Genomic DNA, 16,541 nt, shown 5'->3' on the forward strand with positions numbered 1-16,541 from the left:
AATTCGAACTTTAGCGTAAAGAGCAAGGTATGACTAGGGGGAGAACCCCTCATTTACTTAATAAAAATATACGAATATAGAAGTTCGTTACGTAAGTTATTTCGTAAGTTACGTCAGATCAAAATTTCGAGGAAGCCATTTAGCCAAAAAAGTAAAATTAATCTGAAAATTTCATTTTAATTGTTCATGTACGGTGAGCAAAAATTAGAGCTGCATTAATTCAAAAACGTTCAGAAATTAAATAAAAAAAAAATAAGTTTGTTTTAACTGAAACTAAGGAGTGACATTAAAACTTAAAACGAACAGAAATTATTCCGTATATGAAAGGGGCGGTCCCCTCCTCAACGCCTTGCTCTTTACGCTCCAGTTTTTTATTGTCTTAAAAAATAAAGTTGTGAGACAGAGTCAAACTTTAGCGTAAAGAGCGAGGCGTTGAGGAGCGAACCGCCCCTTTCATATCGGAATAATTTCTGTTCATTTTAAGTTTTAATGTCACTCCTTACTTTCAGTTAAAAAAACTTGTTTTTTTTATTTAAGTGTAAAGAGCAAGGGCTTGTGGAAGGGGCAACTCCTCTTATATATGTAATAATTTCTGTTCGTTTTATGTTTTGATGTTGCTCCTTACTTTCATTTGAAAAATCTTGTTTGTTTTTTTTTTAAATTTAGTTTCTGATCGTTTTTAAATAAGACCGGGAAATCCGGCTCTCAATGAAAAAAGTCCGGTACTTTTGTATTATACGCCACTTACTCGAGTTTGCGCTGTGTCAGACTCGAGGACAAATCGGTTTCTTTGTTAGTTTCTTCGTTACTTTAGAAACAAATTTTGGCTATATATTTGCACATTAGGGGGGGGGGGTTAAGTATGACTGTTCTGCTTGCAAAATGGGTTTGGTACAATTATTCTGCATATTATGAAGTAAGAATTGTTTTCTGACTTCGACCTGTCCAAATATTTTAACCCCCCCCCCTTATATGCAAATATATAGCCCAAATTGTATATTTCCAATCTATTCTGTCACTTGTCTTGGTCTTGTTTCACGCTAAGCTGAAAGAAACTAACAACGAATAAACTGCTTTTGTTCTCGAGTTTTACACAGCGTAAACTTGAGTGAGTGTATAATAGACAAGTACCAAAATTCCTTCCCCCTATGAAAAAAACTCATATAACATTCTCAAATTTAGAAGGCCTTATTTTCCATGGGGGTGGGGTAAACGGCGGCCGCCGGGCAAAATATTCGCTTGACTTTGTTCTCTTCGTTTCCTCTACTGTTCATGGACCCGTTTTTCATTTTCAGATTCCTTTCTTTGTTTTGTCATGACTGGCCAGTTTGGCTTCTTTTTTTTTATCTTTTATTTCCAGGGTAATAAAATAAGGTGGCAGAATCAAGGAAATAGTTTTTGAGAATATTTTTGAAATACGAGAATAATTGAATTGGAATCAAACAGTTCGTGGTAACGAACTGTAAGTAAGGAGTGACCGGTTCAATGGTTACTGAAACTCTAAAAACCAAAATTTTGACACCGAGAAATGCATCAAAAGAATCAAAGTCTTATGTCAATTTAAAATAATAAGTTTAGTTTCATCACGTTCAGTCTTGTTCATCAAAAGTTACGCGCCTGAGAAAGTTTGCCTTCTTTTTGTAAAAAGGGGAAAAGACCCCTTAAAAGTTATAGAACCTTAATGAAAATCACTCCATCATATTCAGCGTATCAGAGAACCCCACTGTAGAGGTTTCAAACTCCTATCTACAAAAATGTGGAATTTTCCATTTTTTGCCAGAAGAAAGATCACAGATGCGTGTTTATTTGTTTTTTTGTTGTTTTTTTTTTTTTTCTCAGGGGTAATCGTATTAACCCAATGGTCCTAGAATATCGTAGGAGGGCTCATTGGAACGGAAATTAAAAGTTCTAGTGCCCTTTTTAAGTAACCAAAAATAATGGAGGGCAACTAGGCCTCCTCCCACGCTCATTTTTTTTCAAAAGTCACCCGATAAAATTTTTTAGATAGCCATTTTGTTTAGTATGGTCAAAAATGTGATAACTATGTCTTTTAGGATGACTTAATCCCCCGAAGCCCCCGGAGGGAGGGCTGAAAATTATGAACTTTACCCTATGTTAACATATAGCATTGGTTATTGGGAAGGGTACAGACGTTTTCAGGGGGAATTTGTTCTGGTATGTGGGGGGGAGGGGGGTTGGATCGGGGGTTATGTGGGAGGATCTTTCCATGAAGGAAGTGAACATTGCTATGAAGGGGGCGCCGGACTCCCCAACATTATTAAAAAACAAAATCAGAAATTAAATATAAAAAAACAAGTTTTTCAATTGAAAGTAAGGAGCAACATCAAAACTTAAAACGAAGAGAAAACATTACGTATATGATTGGGTTCACCCCCTAGTCAATACCTCGCTCTTTAAGCCACACATTTTTTAGTACTTTCATAAGAGCTATTTATTCTAATTTACGGCCTTTGTCATTAAGGGGTCATTTTTAAAGAATTGGAACAAAATTCGAACTTTAGCTTGAAGAGCAAGGTATTGACTAGGGGGCAAACCCCCTAATATACGTATTAAAAATATATGAATATAGAAGTTCGTTACGTAAGTTAATTCGTAAGTTACGTATATTTATTACTAATACAAACGTTCATAAATAAAATTTATGAAAACAAAATCTATAAAATCTCGAAAACAAGTTTCGAGAAAGCCATTTAACCAAATAAAAGTAAAATTAATATGCAAATTTTGTTTTAATTATTCATGTACGGTGAGCCAAAATCAAAACCTGTATTAATTCAAAAACTTCAAAAATTAAATATAAAAAAAACAAGTTTTTTAACTGAAAGTAAGGAGCAACATTAAAACTTAAAACGAACAGAAATTATTCCGTATATGAAAGGAGCTGTCCCCTCCTCAGCGCCTCACTCTTTACGCTAAAGTTTGACTTTCTCACAACTCTATTTTTTTTTTTAAATAAAAAACTTTAGCGTAAAGAGAGAGGCGCTGAGGAGGGGACAGTCCCTTTCATATATGGAATAATTTTTGTTCGTTTTAAGTTTTACTATCGCTCATTACTTTCAGTTAAAAAAAAAACTTGTTTTTTTATTTAATAATAAGAAGGAGGAAATGTGCTTAATAATATTTCTGGTTAGTTACAAAGTTTCTAAGGGGCTGCAAGATTTATTCTTTAAATACAAGAAATAAATTTTGATGTTCCCACCATTTCAAATACAAGAACATGATTACTCTTCTTCTGTGAATCGTTGCAATTAATTGCAATTTTCTGTCTTTAAAGGCGAGGTAAGACGTTGAGGTAGTGAAGTGGCCTAGAGAGAAATATTTCAGTGGAAATTTATGAGGAATCATTGTGCCCAAACTATTAATAATAAAAAGTTAATAAAATTAATATGCAATATTTATCAATAATTGTGTAAATATTTTAGTACTAATGTTCTTAGTAATATAGTATTATTAACTTATTTAATAATATATAATTTTGAGTCTTGAGTTTGAAGGGTTCTGAATTCATTCCTGAATACTTCATTTCCCTAATTACTTTCCAAGATAGCCAAGTTTTTCCTCTAGGATTATATATATATTTACGTCAAATGCAGCTGTATTTATTAGTTTTTTTTTTTTTTTTTTTTAATATACAAGAAGTTGATTTTTGATGCTCAAACCGGGTTCAATAGAGCAACATAATTTACGCTTATTCAATAAATTATTGGACTGGATTGTAATACTACTATTACTAACAACTCACTTTTGCTTGTGGCCAACAACTACTTACGCTCCTCCATCCCGTCTAATTTGAGCCTCACTACCCCCTCACAAGAACTTCCAATTTCCCTTAAATCTTTCCTTACGACCTCCTCCCACACCATTTGGAGACAACCTGTTTTAAGTTTGGCTTTACATGGTTTGCCAATAAGGACGATATTTAAGGAGCTGTCATTCTTCATCCACACAATTTGTCCTATCCATCTTAACCCGTCTTTTATAATAGCCATAAAAAGTGGGATGAATACGGGTGAATTGTAATAATCTCTGTTGAACGCAGGGATGGACATGGAGGTAGAGTTCTAGAGTGGGGGGGGGGGAGTATTTTGATATCACGTAAAGTAGTTGAGCGTTGTGAACTGAACTTTTTAGTTCACAACGTGTCTACTTAATCCATCTCCTTCTCCAAAGAGCGCTGACTTTTTATTGAACTGACGGTATGTTTAAGAAAGAAGCTTGTAGAAATAAGTCTACATGCTAAATGAGGCCGCAAGAAAAGGGCTTCGGGGCTCATAACTGCTATTAATTTATTTCTTCATTCTATTTTTTATTCTGTCATAGGATAGATATCCATATCTTTGCTGCATTCACTATTCATTTATCTTATTGCTGCTTCACCTTGTTATTTATTCACAATCTTATTCATTTATTTCTTCATTCTTTTTTTTCAGGACGTAATTTCTTTGATAATAATATGCAAGTTGTTGCTCAGATTCCGCAGCACAGGCTGGAAGTCTGGCCGGGATATATTACAGCAATTCATAACTATGAAAGGGACCTCTTAATGAACTGTGAAATTACTCACAAGGTTCTTAGAACTGATACTGCGTATGACCTTCTAAAGAAAGCCAGAGATCAATCTGGAGGCAGAAACATGAAGTAAGTTTGCAGTATTTATTATTAGGATACTACTACTACCTACTCTGGTTCTACTACCTACCTCTAGTATAGTCCTACTCTGGACTACGCACACTACTCCATCCCAATCGGGACCGGCCTGTTTCTCGTTTGGCCTTAGATGGCTGGCTGACAAGGACAATCTTTTGCAACTTTTTATTCTCCATCTGTGGAATGGATGGAAATCTTCATTCGTATGATTTTTTCCCCTGTAATTTTGATTGGTCCTTGGTATGTCAATCACAAAAGTAAAAAATTTGACAGTCCAGCCTATCTGTTTATTTGTTAAGATCAATTTGAGATTGCACCTATTACCCAAGACTATCCAGGGTCATTTCCTGTTTTTTGTTGTTTTTTCTGGGGGGGGGGGAGTAAATCAAAAATAATGAAGAAGAAAGGTGTCACCTCGCGTGGAGTTTGTCTAATTGTCTTAGATAAGTGTTTTGTTGTTGTTGCTGTTTTTTTTTACCCATGCTCGACCAATTTATAAGCGGGATTTTTTTTTTGGGGGGGGGGGGGAAATAGTTTTTCTTTTGAAGTTTCTATTCCCCCGCCTCTTCTTAGATCCGTTAAATTTTGAAACTGCTTGTTCAAGAGATAAAAAAATAAATACCAGTTTGACAATTATATTTCAGAAGTATATTAATATTTTGACATTAATAATATTAATATTTTAATGTATTAGTATAAATAATGTTAATCATTTTAAATATCAGGATTAAAATTTTATGTTAAAAATGGTTTTAAAAATGTAAAAAATTGTCCCAAAAATGCTTCTAAAAACACAAAAATTAAATTAAAGTTTAACTGATTAATATTAATATTTTTTGCTAGGCTCAATTTCTTGACGGAGTGCAGTTGGCTGGCACTATATGGGCCAGAAAATCAGGAAAGAATTTCCTATAGAAATTTTCTGGTGCTCTATGTATTTATCGAAGAATTTCATAAAAAAAGGTTTTTCGGAATCAATGTAGTCGATGTCAATTGACAAATGGTGTATGTCAATAGACAAAAATGTCAATTGAAATTTAGGTATCATCAGACCAGTCATGGAAAAGGTTCTAAAGCTGCAAGTAGCAGAATTCGAAAGAAATCCAAAAGCTGCCAGATCTGCCAACAAATTTGAAAATCTGCCAACAAATTTCACTAGGCCATGAAAACTACCAAGTAGCATTGTTACTATGCTACCCCACTTTTTCCATGGTGGCATTTAATATTTGGGCAAATGACAATTGAGAAAAGATTTGGGAACCCTTATAGTATATGTCAATTGACAAAAAATTTAGTTAATTGTAGGTATGATGAATATTAGTAAAGTTGATATTATGAAATGCTCCTAGATCTACTAGCAGGCTGCCTAAAATTCTTCACGGCTTTTTCATCATTTTTGATATAATTTTAATATTTTTTTTATAATTATGATTTAATATTATATAGTATTATTAATTAATATTATATCGATTTGATATAAATTAGTATAATTTAGTCCAATTAAATTAAATTTTATGTACACTATGATTCATTTGATTTCAACTGTAGTTTTAGCATAATTTAATTGATGTTACATATTATCTAATATTTTTATTTTTCTTTGATTTAAAATTCTTCTTTTTTATTTTTAACTGGACGAATCTCTGGTTTCATGTGTCATCTTGTGATTCAACTTGCTAAGGTCATATCTCTATGAAACTGTTTCCGTCAGTACCAAAGCCATACGGCGAAAAATGTCTGGAATATAGGATATAATTTGAATAGACCTGCCGTGGCTGAACATACCCTACTTAGCCTTTTTCAGTGAAACTCTGAAGATGAATAACGGATTTATAGATACTGTGACGAACTTCAATGTGTTTATTGTGTTAAACTATTCTTTTTATTCCGAGAAGGTTTAGAAGCAGTTCCATCAAGGCTGATGTATAATCCTCTAGATTTGAAGCTCATTTTGACCATTTCTGCTATTTAGAAGCAGTTCCATCAAGATTTAGAAGCAGTTCCATCAACGCTGTTGTATAATCCTCTAGATTTGAAGCTCATTTTGACCATTTCTGCTATTTAGAAGCAGTTCCATCAAGATTTAGAAGCAGTTCCATCAACGCTGATGTATAATCCTCTAGATTTGAAGCTCATTTTGACCATTTCTCCTATTTAGAAGCAGTTCCATAAAGATTTAGAAGCAGTTCCATCAACGCTGATGTATAATCCTCTAGATTTGAAGCTCATTTTGACCATTTCTCCTATTTAGAAGCAGTTCCATCAAGATTTAGAAGCAGTTCCATCAACGCTGATGTATAATCCTCTAGATTTGAAGCTCATTTTGACCATTTCTCCTATTTAGAAGCAGTTCCATAAAGATTTAGAAGCAGTTCCATCAACGCTGATGCATAATCATCTAGATTTGTAGCTCATTTTGACCATTTCTCCTATTGCAATCCAAGGATCATCAGATTGTTGCCACCATTTCTCGAAAAGACAGGAAACTCTTGGCTCTTCGAATTGCTTATGACAACGATCTTCTGGGATGTTGGTGAAATCAGAAGCTGCTTTAAAGCCCTTAGGTATAAAATTATATGCGGCATGAAACGGTAAACAAAATGTCAGTCTTATTCTGGACCGTTTCCAGTTGATAGAAATGCTTTCGGGGGTTTGATTGCTTGATTCAGATGATCGAGCATTGTATGTTCAAATTTTCTACCTGATTTGAGAAGATGGAGAAGCAGCTCATTTCACTCTGATCCATAAAAAGCTGGCTTTGAAGCTCATTTTGGCCAGACTCAATTAGCTCATTTGGCCATACTCAGAAGCTCATACTGCAATTCAAGTAATGTCAGGTTGTCACCACCATTTCATGAAGAGGAAATTGTTGGGTCTTCAAATTACTATTGACCTCAGAAGCTGCTGTGAAGACCTATAGTTTCCAGCTGATAGAGTTGGTTTCAAGGATGTTTTTTTTTGTCAGGCGTGACCTTTGAAAATTGGTTAGATGAGCTGGGAAAATTGTAGCTTTTTTTTCAAAAAAGTATATAGTCAAAGAAATGCTGTTACCTGAATACTGAATTTTCCTCGAAGTTTTAAGATGTATTTTTATATGATCTTTTTTTTTCACTTCATATAAGTAGCAAATGGTTTAATTAAAAGATCTTGGGAATATTCATTTACACTACCCTTGGAGGTGAAGACATATAACTCCTTGGATGTACATCTCTGCTTAGCCCTAACTGACATTTTTATGAAACTCACCTGACTTTTCCATGCTCTCAGCGTCGAGAGGAGCTTATCATGATGACTCGATTTCAGAGCAGTTCATGATTTTTTTTTTGCTTAGTTGTCACTGAATTCGAAAGGTTTGCCAAATAAAGATTTGGCAACTTTGGGTTCAACACACAGAAAATATATTTATCCTATCTCTTCTTACACTCTTATTAACAAAATAGGGTCTTATGCTGGTGATATGTTGTGATCCATAGTTTTTGGTGAGTGGGGGAGGGGGTATATAAAAATAATAATATTAACAAATACATTAAATTTTTTTTATGGCTTTTTTTTAATCAGACAAAATTTCGGGGGGAGGGGGCAAACCCAGACCTGGACTGTTATCTTGCCTCCCAGTCGTATTATTATTTGATATAATTTTATTTACAGGGAGCTTGCGATGAAAGAGCTACTTGGTCAAACTGTAATGACCAAGTATAACAACGACACATATAGAATCGATGACATCGACTTTGAAAATACACCGACTAAATTTACGTTTGAGTTAGGTCGCGAGAAGAAGAAGGTAAGTCTTAAAGCCCGCTCACAAGGATATTTCAACAATTTTAGCGAATCAGATTTATTGAATGGTTCAAATTGGTCCTAGCTAAATGTTGGTATTAGTAAAATCTCATTGTGACTGGGCCTGTGGCGTTATGTTAATGATAATATTTGTTTTAAAATCTATGAAGCAATATCCAAAAAATGTTTGGATAATATAATATAAATGTTAATCAAAACAGAAATATGAAGAGAGATAAAAAATTTACTAAACATTTTTTTTTTTTTTTATGTTTTTTTTTATATCTTTCAAGACATTGGTTTATCTTTTATTTTATTATGTATGTTATTTTTCTTTCTTAACAAGTTTTTAAATTTCTTCTGCTATTCTTTCTTTATCTTTTCTTTTGGTTCTTGGCATAAGAAACGTATTTGGCTCTATTAAAAATTTGTATCAGCTTATATTGTATGTGTGTCTTTTTTCTAAAAAAAAAATGTCTGTTTTCAGGGATAATGTCAAAAATAATTTTTTTTTAATTTATCAAGTCCCTTTAAATCTACTTAACCAGCTTATATGCCACCATACCTTAATTTCTGTCTTATCGATTCTTTTTTCTTATTTAAATCTTCTTTAAATCTTATTCACCAGTTTATATTATGTCTCATCTTTATTTTCTTCGCCATTCTTTCATTTTCCATGATCCTTACTTTATTTTAACGCTAAATTATTATACGAAGTACGAGGTCAGAGTTAAAGACTTATTGTTAATTAAAAATAATTTATATTATATATTTTTTAATTTATATTATAATTTATTCTTTCATGAAATTTATTGATTGCTAAACTATTAGTAAATAGCCCCATAAGTGAATACCTGCAGATGTTGGGGAAGGGAACTATTATATCTTAAGATTTATTGTTATGAGTTGTTGTTGATTAAAAATAATTGTTCTTTCATGAAAATTATTGATTGTTAAACTATTAATAATTAGACCCTCGTAAGTAAATACCTGCATATGTTGGGGAAAGGAAATCTTAAGATTTGCCCTAAGTCCTGTACCCTCGAAAAAGAAATGTAGTTCCTTTTTTGTTTATATTAAAAATGTGACTATATGATAATTATAAGCTGAGCGATGCAGCTACAATATACATGCAGCTACAACTGTTAAACATAAGCTATATTTTATTTAAAAACATAGATGGTTATTTTGCAAATGATTTTAATGTAAATTAATTGGTAGCAAAAAGCGCAAACATAAAGATAGTTCCTAGAAGCTGGGTCTATTCTATGAGCTATCTAACGGTTAACGATCTATCTAAATAGTAATAGTAATAATTTATTCTTAACCTGCTAATAAACACAAGAGAAAAGCAGAGTACCATGAAAAGGAAAAAGACAAAACAACACAAATACGAAAGACGGATGAGCCCTTTGTGTGGCCTGGGCTTGTTAAGGGCTGACTTTAGTAGCTTAAGGTGAATTAGCTCAAGCTTATTGGTCACACCAGATGCACTATAACTATGATTAAGTTGTCAGTTTCGAGTTACGTGAAGGCTAATAAAGAAAGAACTTACGATATCGAAAATAATACGAGCGCAGGCACCAGACATTCTGGCATTTCAGCAGACTAAAAACACCAACAGGACAACATCACGTTTGGGTATGTAGTTATTTGTTTTTATATGTTCTATATATATATATATATATGTGTGAATTTGTATGTATGTATATATGGTATGTATGCAGATTCCAGCTTATAAAGGTGTAAAATGTGACTATAAGCTGTCTTAGTGAGTCAGGAGATTGTTAGTGTTTGAATTTTTACAAACATTAAGTAGTCAAATTTAATAATTGTTGCTTCTTTATTTGCACGGTTCAGTATGGCTACGAAAATGGGGTGCTGCCCTTAACATTTTATTATCCCAAAAAATGACAAAACTCGAATTTATCGAGTGATTCAAAATTAATAGTTTAATTTTATTATTTAATCGAATTTAATATATTTATTTTAGATTTAATAGATTTTATAAAACAGATCATATAAAATAAAATAAATTATTTAATTTAATTAATATATATTAGCTTAAAGCCGATTGGCAGGAAAGCCAAGTAAGACTATTAAATTTAACAAGCAGTTAAAGAAATGGTATGTCTAATTTGAATATGCTTGAGATTTGGTCTCTTCAGCTACACAGCATGAAACGTTTTCAGTTCACTGTTAGAGCTAAGTAAGGACGGGATGGACCTTTCTCGCAAGGCTTGAGGGGTTGTTGAAATCTGGGGGAGAATGAAATTCGCTATTTGGGACTGTTAGGCACATTTCTTGTGAAGCTCAATCATAGACCTACTTTTCTCGATTTTTTATTTAGATTTAGCCTTCCTGAAGCGTTACGTATAAAAAGTACGATATAAAGTGAGATACTGTGTACGTTTAAGCAAGAGGAAGTCGAAGGAGCCTAAATACTAGCTTCCCTCGAGAAGTGTAATCTCAGGTCATTCATTTGAGGCAAAAAGTTTTTAAATAGTTATTTAAATTCTCAGGTGGATTAATGAAGAAAAAAGAAATTGAATTATTTGATAAGTTTATCAGGGCCGTATCCAGGATTTTTGTTCAGGGGGGGGGGGGTTACTAATTTTTGACTTTTGGGGGGGGGGTACTAATTTTTACTCAGTTTTCGACTAATTTTACTGATTTTTACCTAGGTTTTACAAATTTTCTACTTATTTTCGAGTCGGTCAAAAATTTCGGGGGGGGGGGGGTCAAACCTGGTACACCCCCCCCCCCCTGGATACGGCCTTGAAGTTTATTCTTTTTTTTATTATTTTATTATGTTCTTATTGCTTTTTTATCATTACTATTATTTTGACTGTTTTGAAACCAAAATTTTTTACACTTTATTTTGTTTGAATCACCAAATTAAGCAGTGACTATACCCAAATGCTAATTAAGCCATTGATTTCTTGGGTTTGAAAAAAAAATGTTAATTATTTCAACAAGTCTGTAATGTCCCTTTTTTGAAGCAGGATCTTTTTTTTTCAGGTTACATTGGCTGAATATTACAAAGATAAATATCAGATCACGATAAGGGACTTAAATCAACCGCTGTTAGTTTCGAACCCAAAGAAAACGGATCTCCGTCGTGGGCGGAAAGATCCTGTAAGACTAATTCCTGAATTAAGCTTCCTAACAGGACTCACTGACGAAATGAGGGCCAATTTTGGTCTTATGAAAGACGTGGGAAATTTTACCCGCGTCACCCCTCAAAAAAGATTTGAATCTATGATGAAATTCTCTCAACGCTTCAGGTCTATATGCCAGGCTAACGCTGAGTTTGAACCCTGGGGGTTGAAGCTAGCTGACGTCCCGATTCAGTTTAAGGTAATATATTATCTAATTTATAGCAATGGCGTTAAGATAAGTTGAAATTATTTTGGTTACATTGGCATGTTTTGGACTCAGTATATTGTGAAAAGTAACATTATTTATATTCATTATAATACCCTGTCAGTATATTGTTTTTTTTTGTTTTTTTTTAGTGCGCAAACAATGTTCAATGCGCACCTACCATTAACTATATTTCATTAGCTATAATGAAAGTGCGGTTCAGTTTATCTGGTAATTTAGGAACAATAGAAAGTTTTTTTTGTCAAAAAGAAACTGCAAAAATTATAGCGTAGCTTTATGACGGAGATTCGATTTCCGAAGCAATGGAAATCATCCTCAACAGTCTTTGAGCTAGATCTCATTTCTGTAAATTAAATAAAAAAAAAACAAGTTTTTTTAACTGAAAGTAAGGAGCGACATTAAAACTTAAAACGAACAGAAATTATTCCTTATATGAAGTTTTTATTGTTTTATAAGTTTTTATTGTTTTAAAAAATAGTTGGGAGAAAGAGTCTAACTTTAGTGTAAAGAGCGAGGCGTTGAGGAGGGGACAGCCCCTTTCATATACAGAATAATTTCTGCTCGTTTTAAGTTTTAATGTCGGTCTTTACTTTCAGTTAAAAAACTCGTTTTTTTTATTAATTTTTGAACGTTTTTGAATTAATGCAGGTTTTGATTTTGGCTTACCGTACATGAATAATTAAAACAAAATTTGCATATTAATTTTACTTTTATTTGGTTAAATGGCTTTCTCGAAAGTTGTTAAACTTTATTTACAAACATTTATATTAGTAATAAATATACGTAACTTACGAATTAACTTACATAGCGAACTTCTATATTCATATATTTTTAATGCGTATATTGGGGGTTCTCCCCCTAGTCAATACCTCGCTCTTTACGCTAAAGTTCGAATTTTGTTCCAATTCTTTAAAAATGGCCCCTTAATCACAAATAATGCTAGGAAATCCGGCGCTTGGAAATCCCCAATGAAAACTTCCTCCATGGAAAGATCCCCTGACCCCCCCCCTACCAGAAAATATCCCCCCTGAAAACGTCTGTATACTTCCCAATAACCTATACTATATGTAAATATTAGGCAAAGCTCGTAACTTGCAGCCCTTCCCCCAGGAATTTGGGGGATTAAGTCATCCTAAAAGACATAGTTATTATATTTTCGACCATGCTGAACAAAATGGCTCTCTCAAAATCTTGATCGGGTGATTTTGGGAAAAAAATAAGCGTGGGAAGGGGCCTAGTTGCCCTCTATTTTTTGTCAATTATAAAGGACACTGGAACTTTTAATTTCCGTTCGAATGAGCCCTCCCACAATATTCTAGGACCACTGGGTCGATACGATCGCCCGTGAAAAAAAAAAAAAATACGCATCCATGATCTTTCTTCTGGCAAAAAAATACAAAATTCCACATTTTTGCAGATAGGAGGGTGTGACTTTCATTAAGGCTCTATAACTTTTAGGGGGTGTTTCCTACTTTTTTCAAAAATCAGGCAAATTTTTGTAACTTTTGATGGGTAGGGATAAACTTGATGAAACTTATATATTTGAAATCAGCATGAAAATCTGCTTCTTTTGATGTATCTATTGGTATCAATTCCGTTTTTAGAGTTTTACTATTGAGCCGGGTCGCTCCTTACTTACAGTTCGTTACCACTAACTGTTTGATTACGTATGATCAAAACTAAAGGATATATTTCAATAATGTGGCTTTAATTTTTAAAATTATTTATAAATTGAAAAAAAGAATGTCTGAGGCAGTCTGAGCTAAAGGTACAAAGTCATCTTGATCCCACCTAAGGCGGTTAACCCCTTCCTCCTCTCCTGCCTCTTGTAAAGTAAATGCACCAATGCAACAAGGTCCACTGAAGATTTTTTTTTCAAGTTTTTGCCCGATTTCGATAAAAAAAATTTAAATTGCTATTTTATTTTGGTAAAATAATATTGACTGAATATTGTTTAAGATGATCCAAGGAAACCTGATCACAACACTAAGGAAGCAATTAAAAAAAAGCAAAAAAAAACAACACAATGCCCCCTTTTTTTATTTTTACTAATCTCAATGTGACTTGAGGTTCAAGCTAAAGACCGAAGAATATGGAGAAACTGGTGCTAGCATCGGGAAAAATCGCCAGCACCATCTAGCATTTGCTGTTTTTTTTATGTATTTTTCTAAACTGTTGTTTTTATTTATTTTTTATTTATTTATTTATTTTTTTTCGCAAACTGAGATTGACACTTACTACTACACTAATTTTGCTTTTTTATTACATTTGAAATACATGTCGAATGCTATGTGGCATGGTAATTTTTTCCGACACTGACGCCAATTTTCAGTCTTAAAATTTATCCATACTTCTTGATGGAACTTGTACCTAGCTGACATGGATATGACATGGGACATAGATTCGATCAAAACTTCGAAAAAATATTAATAAAAGTTGACTTATCTAGATAACCCAATTAAAGACTGAGTTATCCAAGTAGTTTTTTTTAACGGAACAAAAAAGCTAGCTGTAGGGCAAAACTGAGTCAAGAGATAGTCGTGGTGGCTGAATAAATAAAGGATTTTTATTTAATATTTAAAATAGTCTACATTGCCCTACTTAGCAAAATAGTGTATTTTTATTTATTTACGCTGTATCCCTAATGCCAGTGTTTCACATATACTCGTAACTTCCTGGCGAGCAAAAATTGTTGTATTAAGATTTTATGAGTTGTTTTTCGTCAATTAGGACACAATTGTAAAATCATAGTCTATAGTTAAAAATATGGATTCAATTTGCTACACGTTATAAGCTATCCTAGACAGAGTGTGAGCTGCAGGCATCCCCAGTCTTTTTTTAAAGGGCAGGATCTACATGGTCGTGCTTGAAAAGGCTGGATTTGGCCTTTATCTATGTCATACTTATAACGAAACTAAGTTTTTAAAATTCTTGTAATTTACGAAGGATCAAAAATGAAGTTTTAGTATTTTTTGAAAATAAGAAAAAAAAAGGAAAAAATTGTTAAAGACTAAATATGTAGCTGAATGATGTGGTCTAATTTAATAAAATAATTTGAAAATTTAACAAACTTCATTAAAATGCTTATTCAAGTTAATGTTTTATTAAAATGTTTATTAAAATTTTATATTTTATTAAAATTTTATATTTTATTAAAATTTTATATTGCACTAAAAATTAATAAATTTTATTTACGAACGTTTTTATTAGTAATAAATATACGCAACTTAAGAATTAACTTGCACAGCGAACTTCTATATTCATATATTTTTAATACGTATATTAGGGGGTTCTCCCCCTAGTCAATACCTCGCTCTTTACGCTAAAGTTCGAATTTTGTTCCAATTCTTTAAAAATGGCCCCTTAATCACAAATAATGCTAGGAAATCCGGCGCTTGGAAATCCCCAATGAAAACTTCCTCCATGGAAAGATCCCCTGACCCCCCCCCCCCCTACCAGAAAATATCCCCCCTGAAAACGTCTGTATACTTCCCAATAACCTATACTATATGTAAACATTAGGCAAAGCTCATAACTTGCAGCCCTTCCCCCCGGGACTTTGGGGGATTAAGTCATCCTAAAAGACATAGTATTATATTTTCGACCATGCTGAACAAAATGGCTCTCTCAAAATCTTGATCGGGTGATTTTCAGTAGCGGTTTCAGTAGCGTATCCAGGGGGGGGGGGGGAGGGCCCCGGCCCCCCCCCCCCCCCCCCGAAATTTCTTTTCTTCTTTTTTTAAAGTGCCAATATAGTAAGTTCCGAAATATTCACGCTTTTAAGTTATTTGCCCCATTAACACCCATTCCTTTTTTCATTTCTTGTTAAATGGCTATCCATTTCTCCGGCAAGCTTATATCATTATTTTATCATCAAACGTGCAATCGCCTCCTGTAATCAAACAAGATGTCAAGAAATTTTTCTCACTATTTAATCATCGGAGCTATAAGCACTAGCTTCTCTGCGATGAAGGAATTGCGATAAGGAATCAGACTCTGGAATCAGACTTGTTTGCCTCTTTTTGAATTCTTGATCAGCATGCCTAAGACTCTAGGCAGGCATGCCTTTCCAAAAACTAACCTGACAAGTATGTGTCCAATAAGAGAGTCATGCATACTTCTGTCATTTACCTGTGCCCCAGCCATTTAAACATTTGCCTCTCAATTACTTGGACTTTCTGTCTTGGCTTTTCTATGTCTACAATTACCCAGCGTCTTGATGCAACCTATGCAACCTATTGCAAAATACTTGATAACTTCAATTATTTCAAGCAAATTTATGGTCATATGTCAATTTTAAATTCTTGGTCAACCTTCTTAAGACCATAGGCGGGTGTGCCTTGTTTGCCTCTTTTTGAATTCCTGATCCACATGCCTAAGACTCTAGGCAGGCATGCCTTTCTAAAAACTAACCTGACAAGTATGTGTCCAATAAGAGAGTCATGCATACTCCTGCCATTTACCCGTGCCCCAGCCATTTAAACATTTGCCTCTCAATTACTAGGACTATCTGTCTTGGCTTTTCTCTGTCTACAATTACCCAGCGTCTTGATGCAACCTATGCAACCTATTGAAAAATACTTGATAACTTCAATTCAAAATCAACGGCGATAGTTCATTCAAACGGTGCTATAATTCCAGTGTAAGCTAAGCATTGAAACGGAAAGGTCGCGTGAGAGGAAAGAAAGAAAATGAAGCGACGCCAG

The 16,541-nt window shown here is 33.6% G+C and overlaps 1 protein-coding gene across 1 annotated transcript in view; it reads left to right on the top strand.

Annotated features, from left to right (window-relative positions):
- Positions 1 to 16,541, top strand: part of LOC148949183 (piwi-like protein Siwi) — a 68,024-nt gene that overhangs the window by 22,087 nt on the left and 29,396 nt on the right. The window contains exons 5-7 of the mRNA XM_089093228.1: positions 4,452 to 4,659; positions 8,317 to 8,452; positions 11,470 to 11,808. Of these exons, the coding sequence (XP_088949354.1) occupies positions 4,452 to 4,659; positions 8,317 to 8,452; positions 11,470 to 11,808 (683 nt within the window). The remainder of the gene's footprint in view (positions 1 to 4,451; positions 4,660 to 8,316; positions 8,453 to 11,469; positions 11,809 to 16,541) is intronic.

Source organism: Artemia sp. Qi Xiang Cuo, chromosome 8 (genome assembly GCF_049724085.1).
Source record: "Artemia sp. Qi Xiang Cuo chromosome 8, ASM4972408v1, whole genome shotgun sequence".
NCBI classification, from domain to species: domain Eukaryota; kingdom Metazoa; phylum Arthropoda; class Branchiopoda; order Anostraca; family Artemiidae; genus Artemia; species Artemia sp. Qi Xiang Cuo.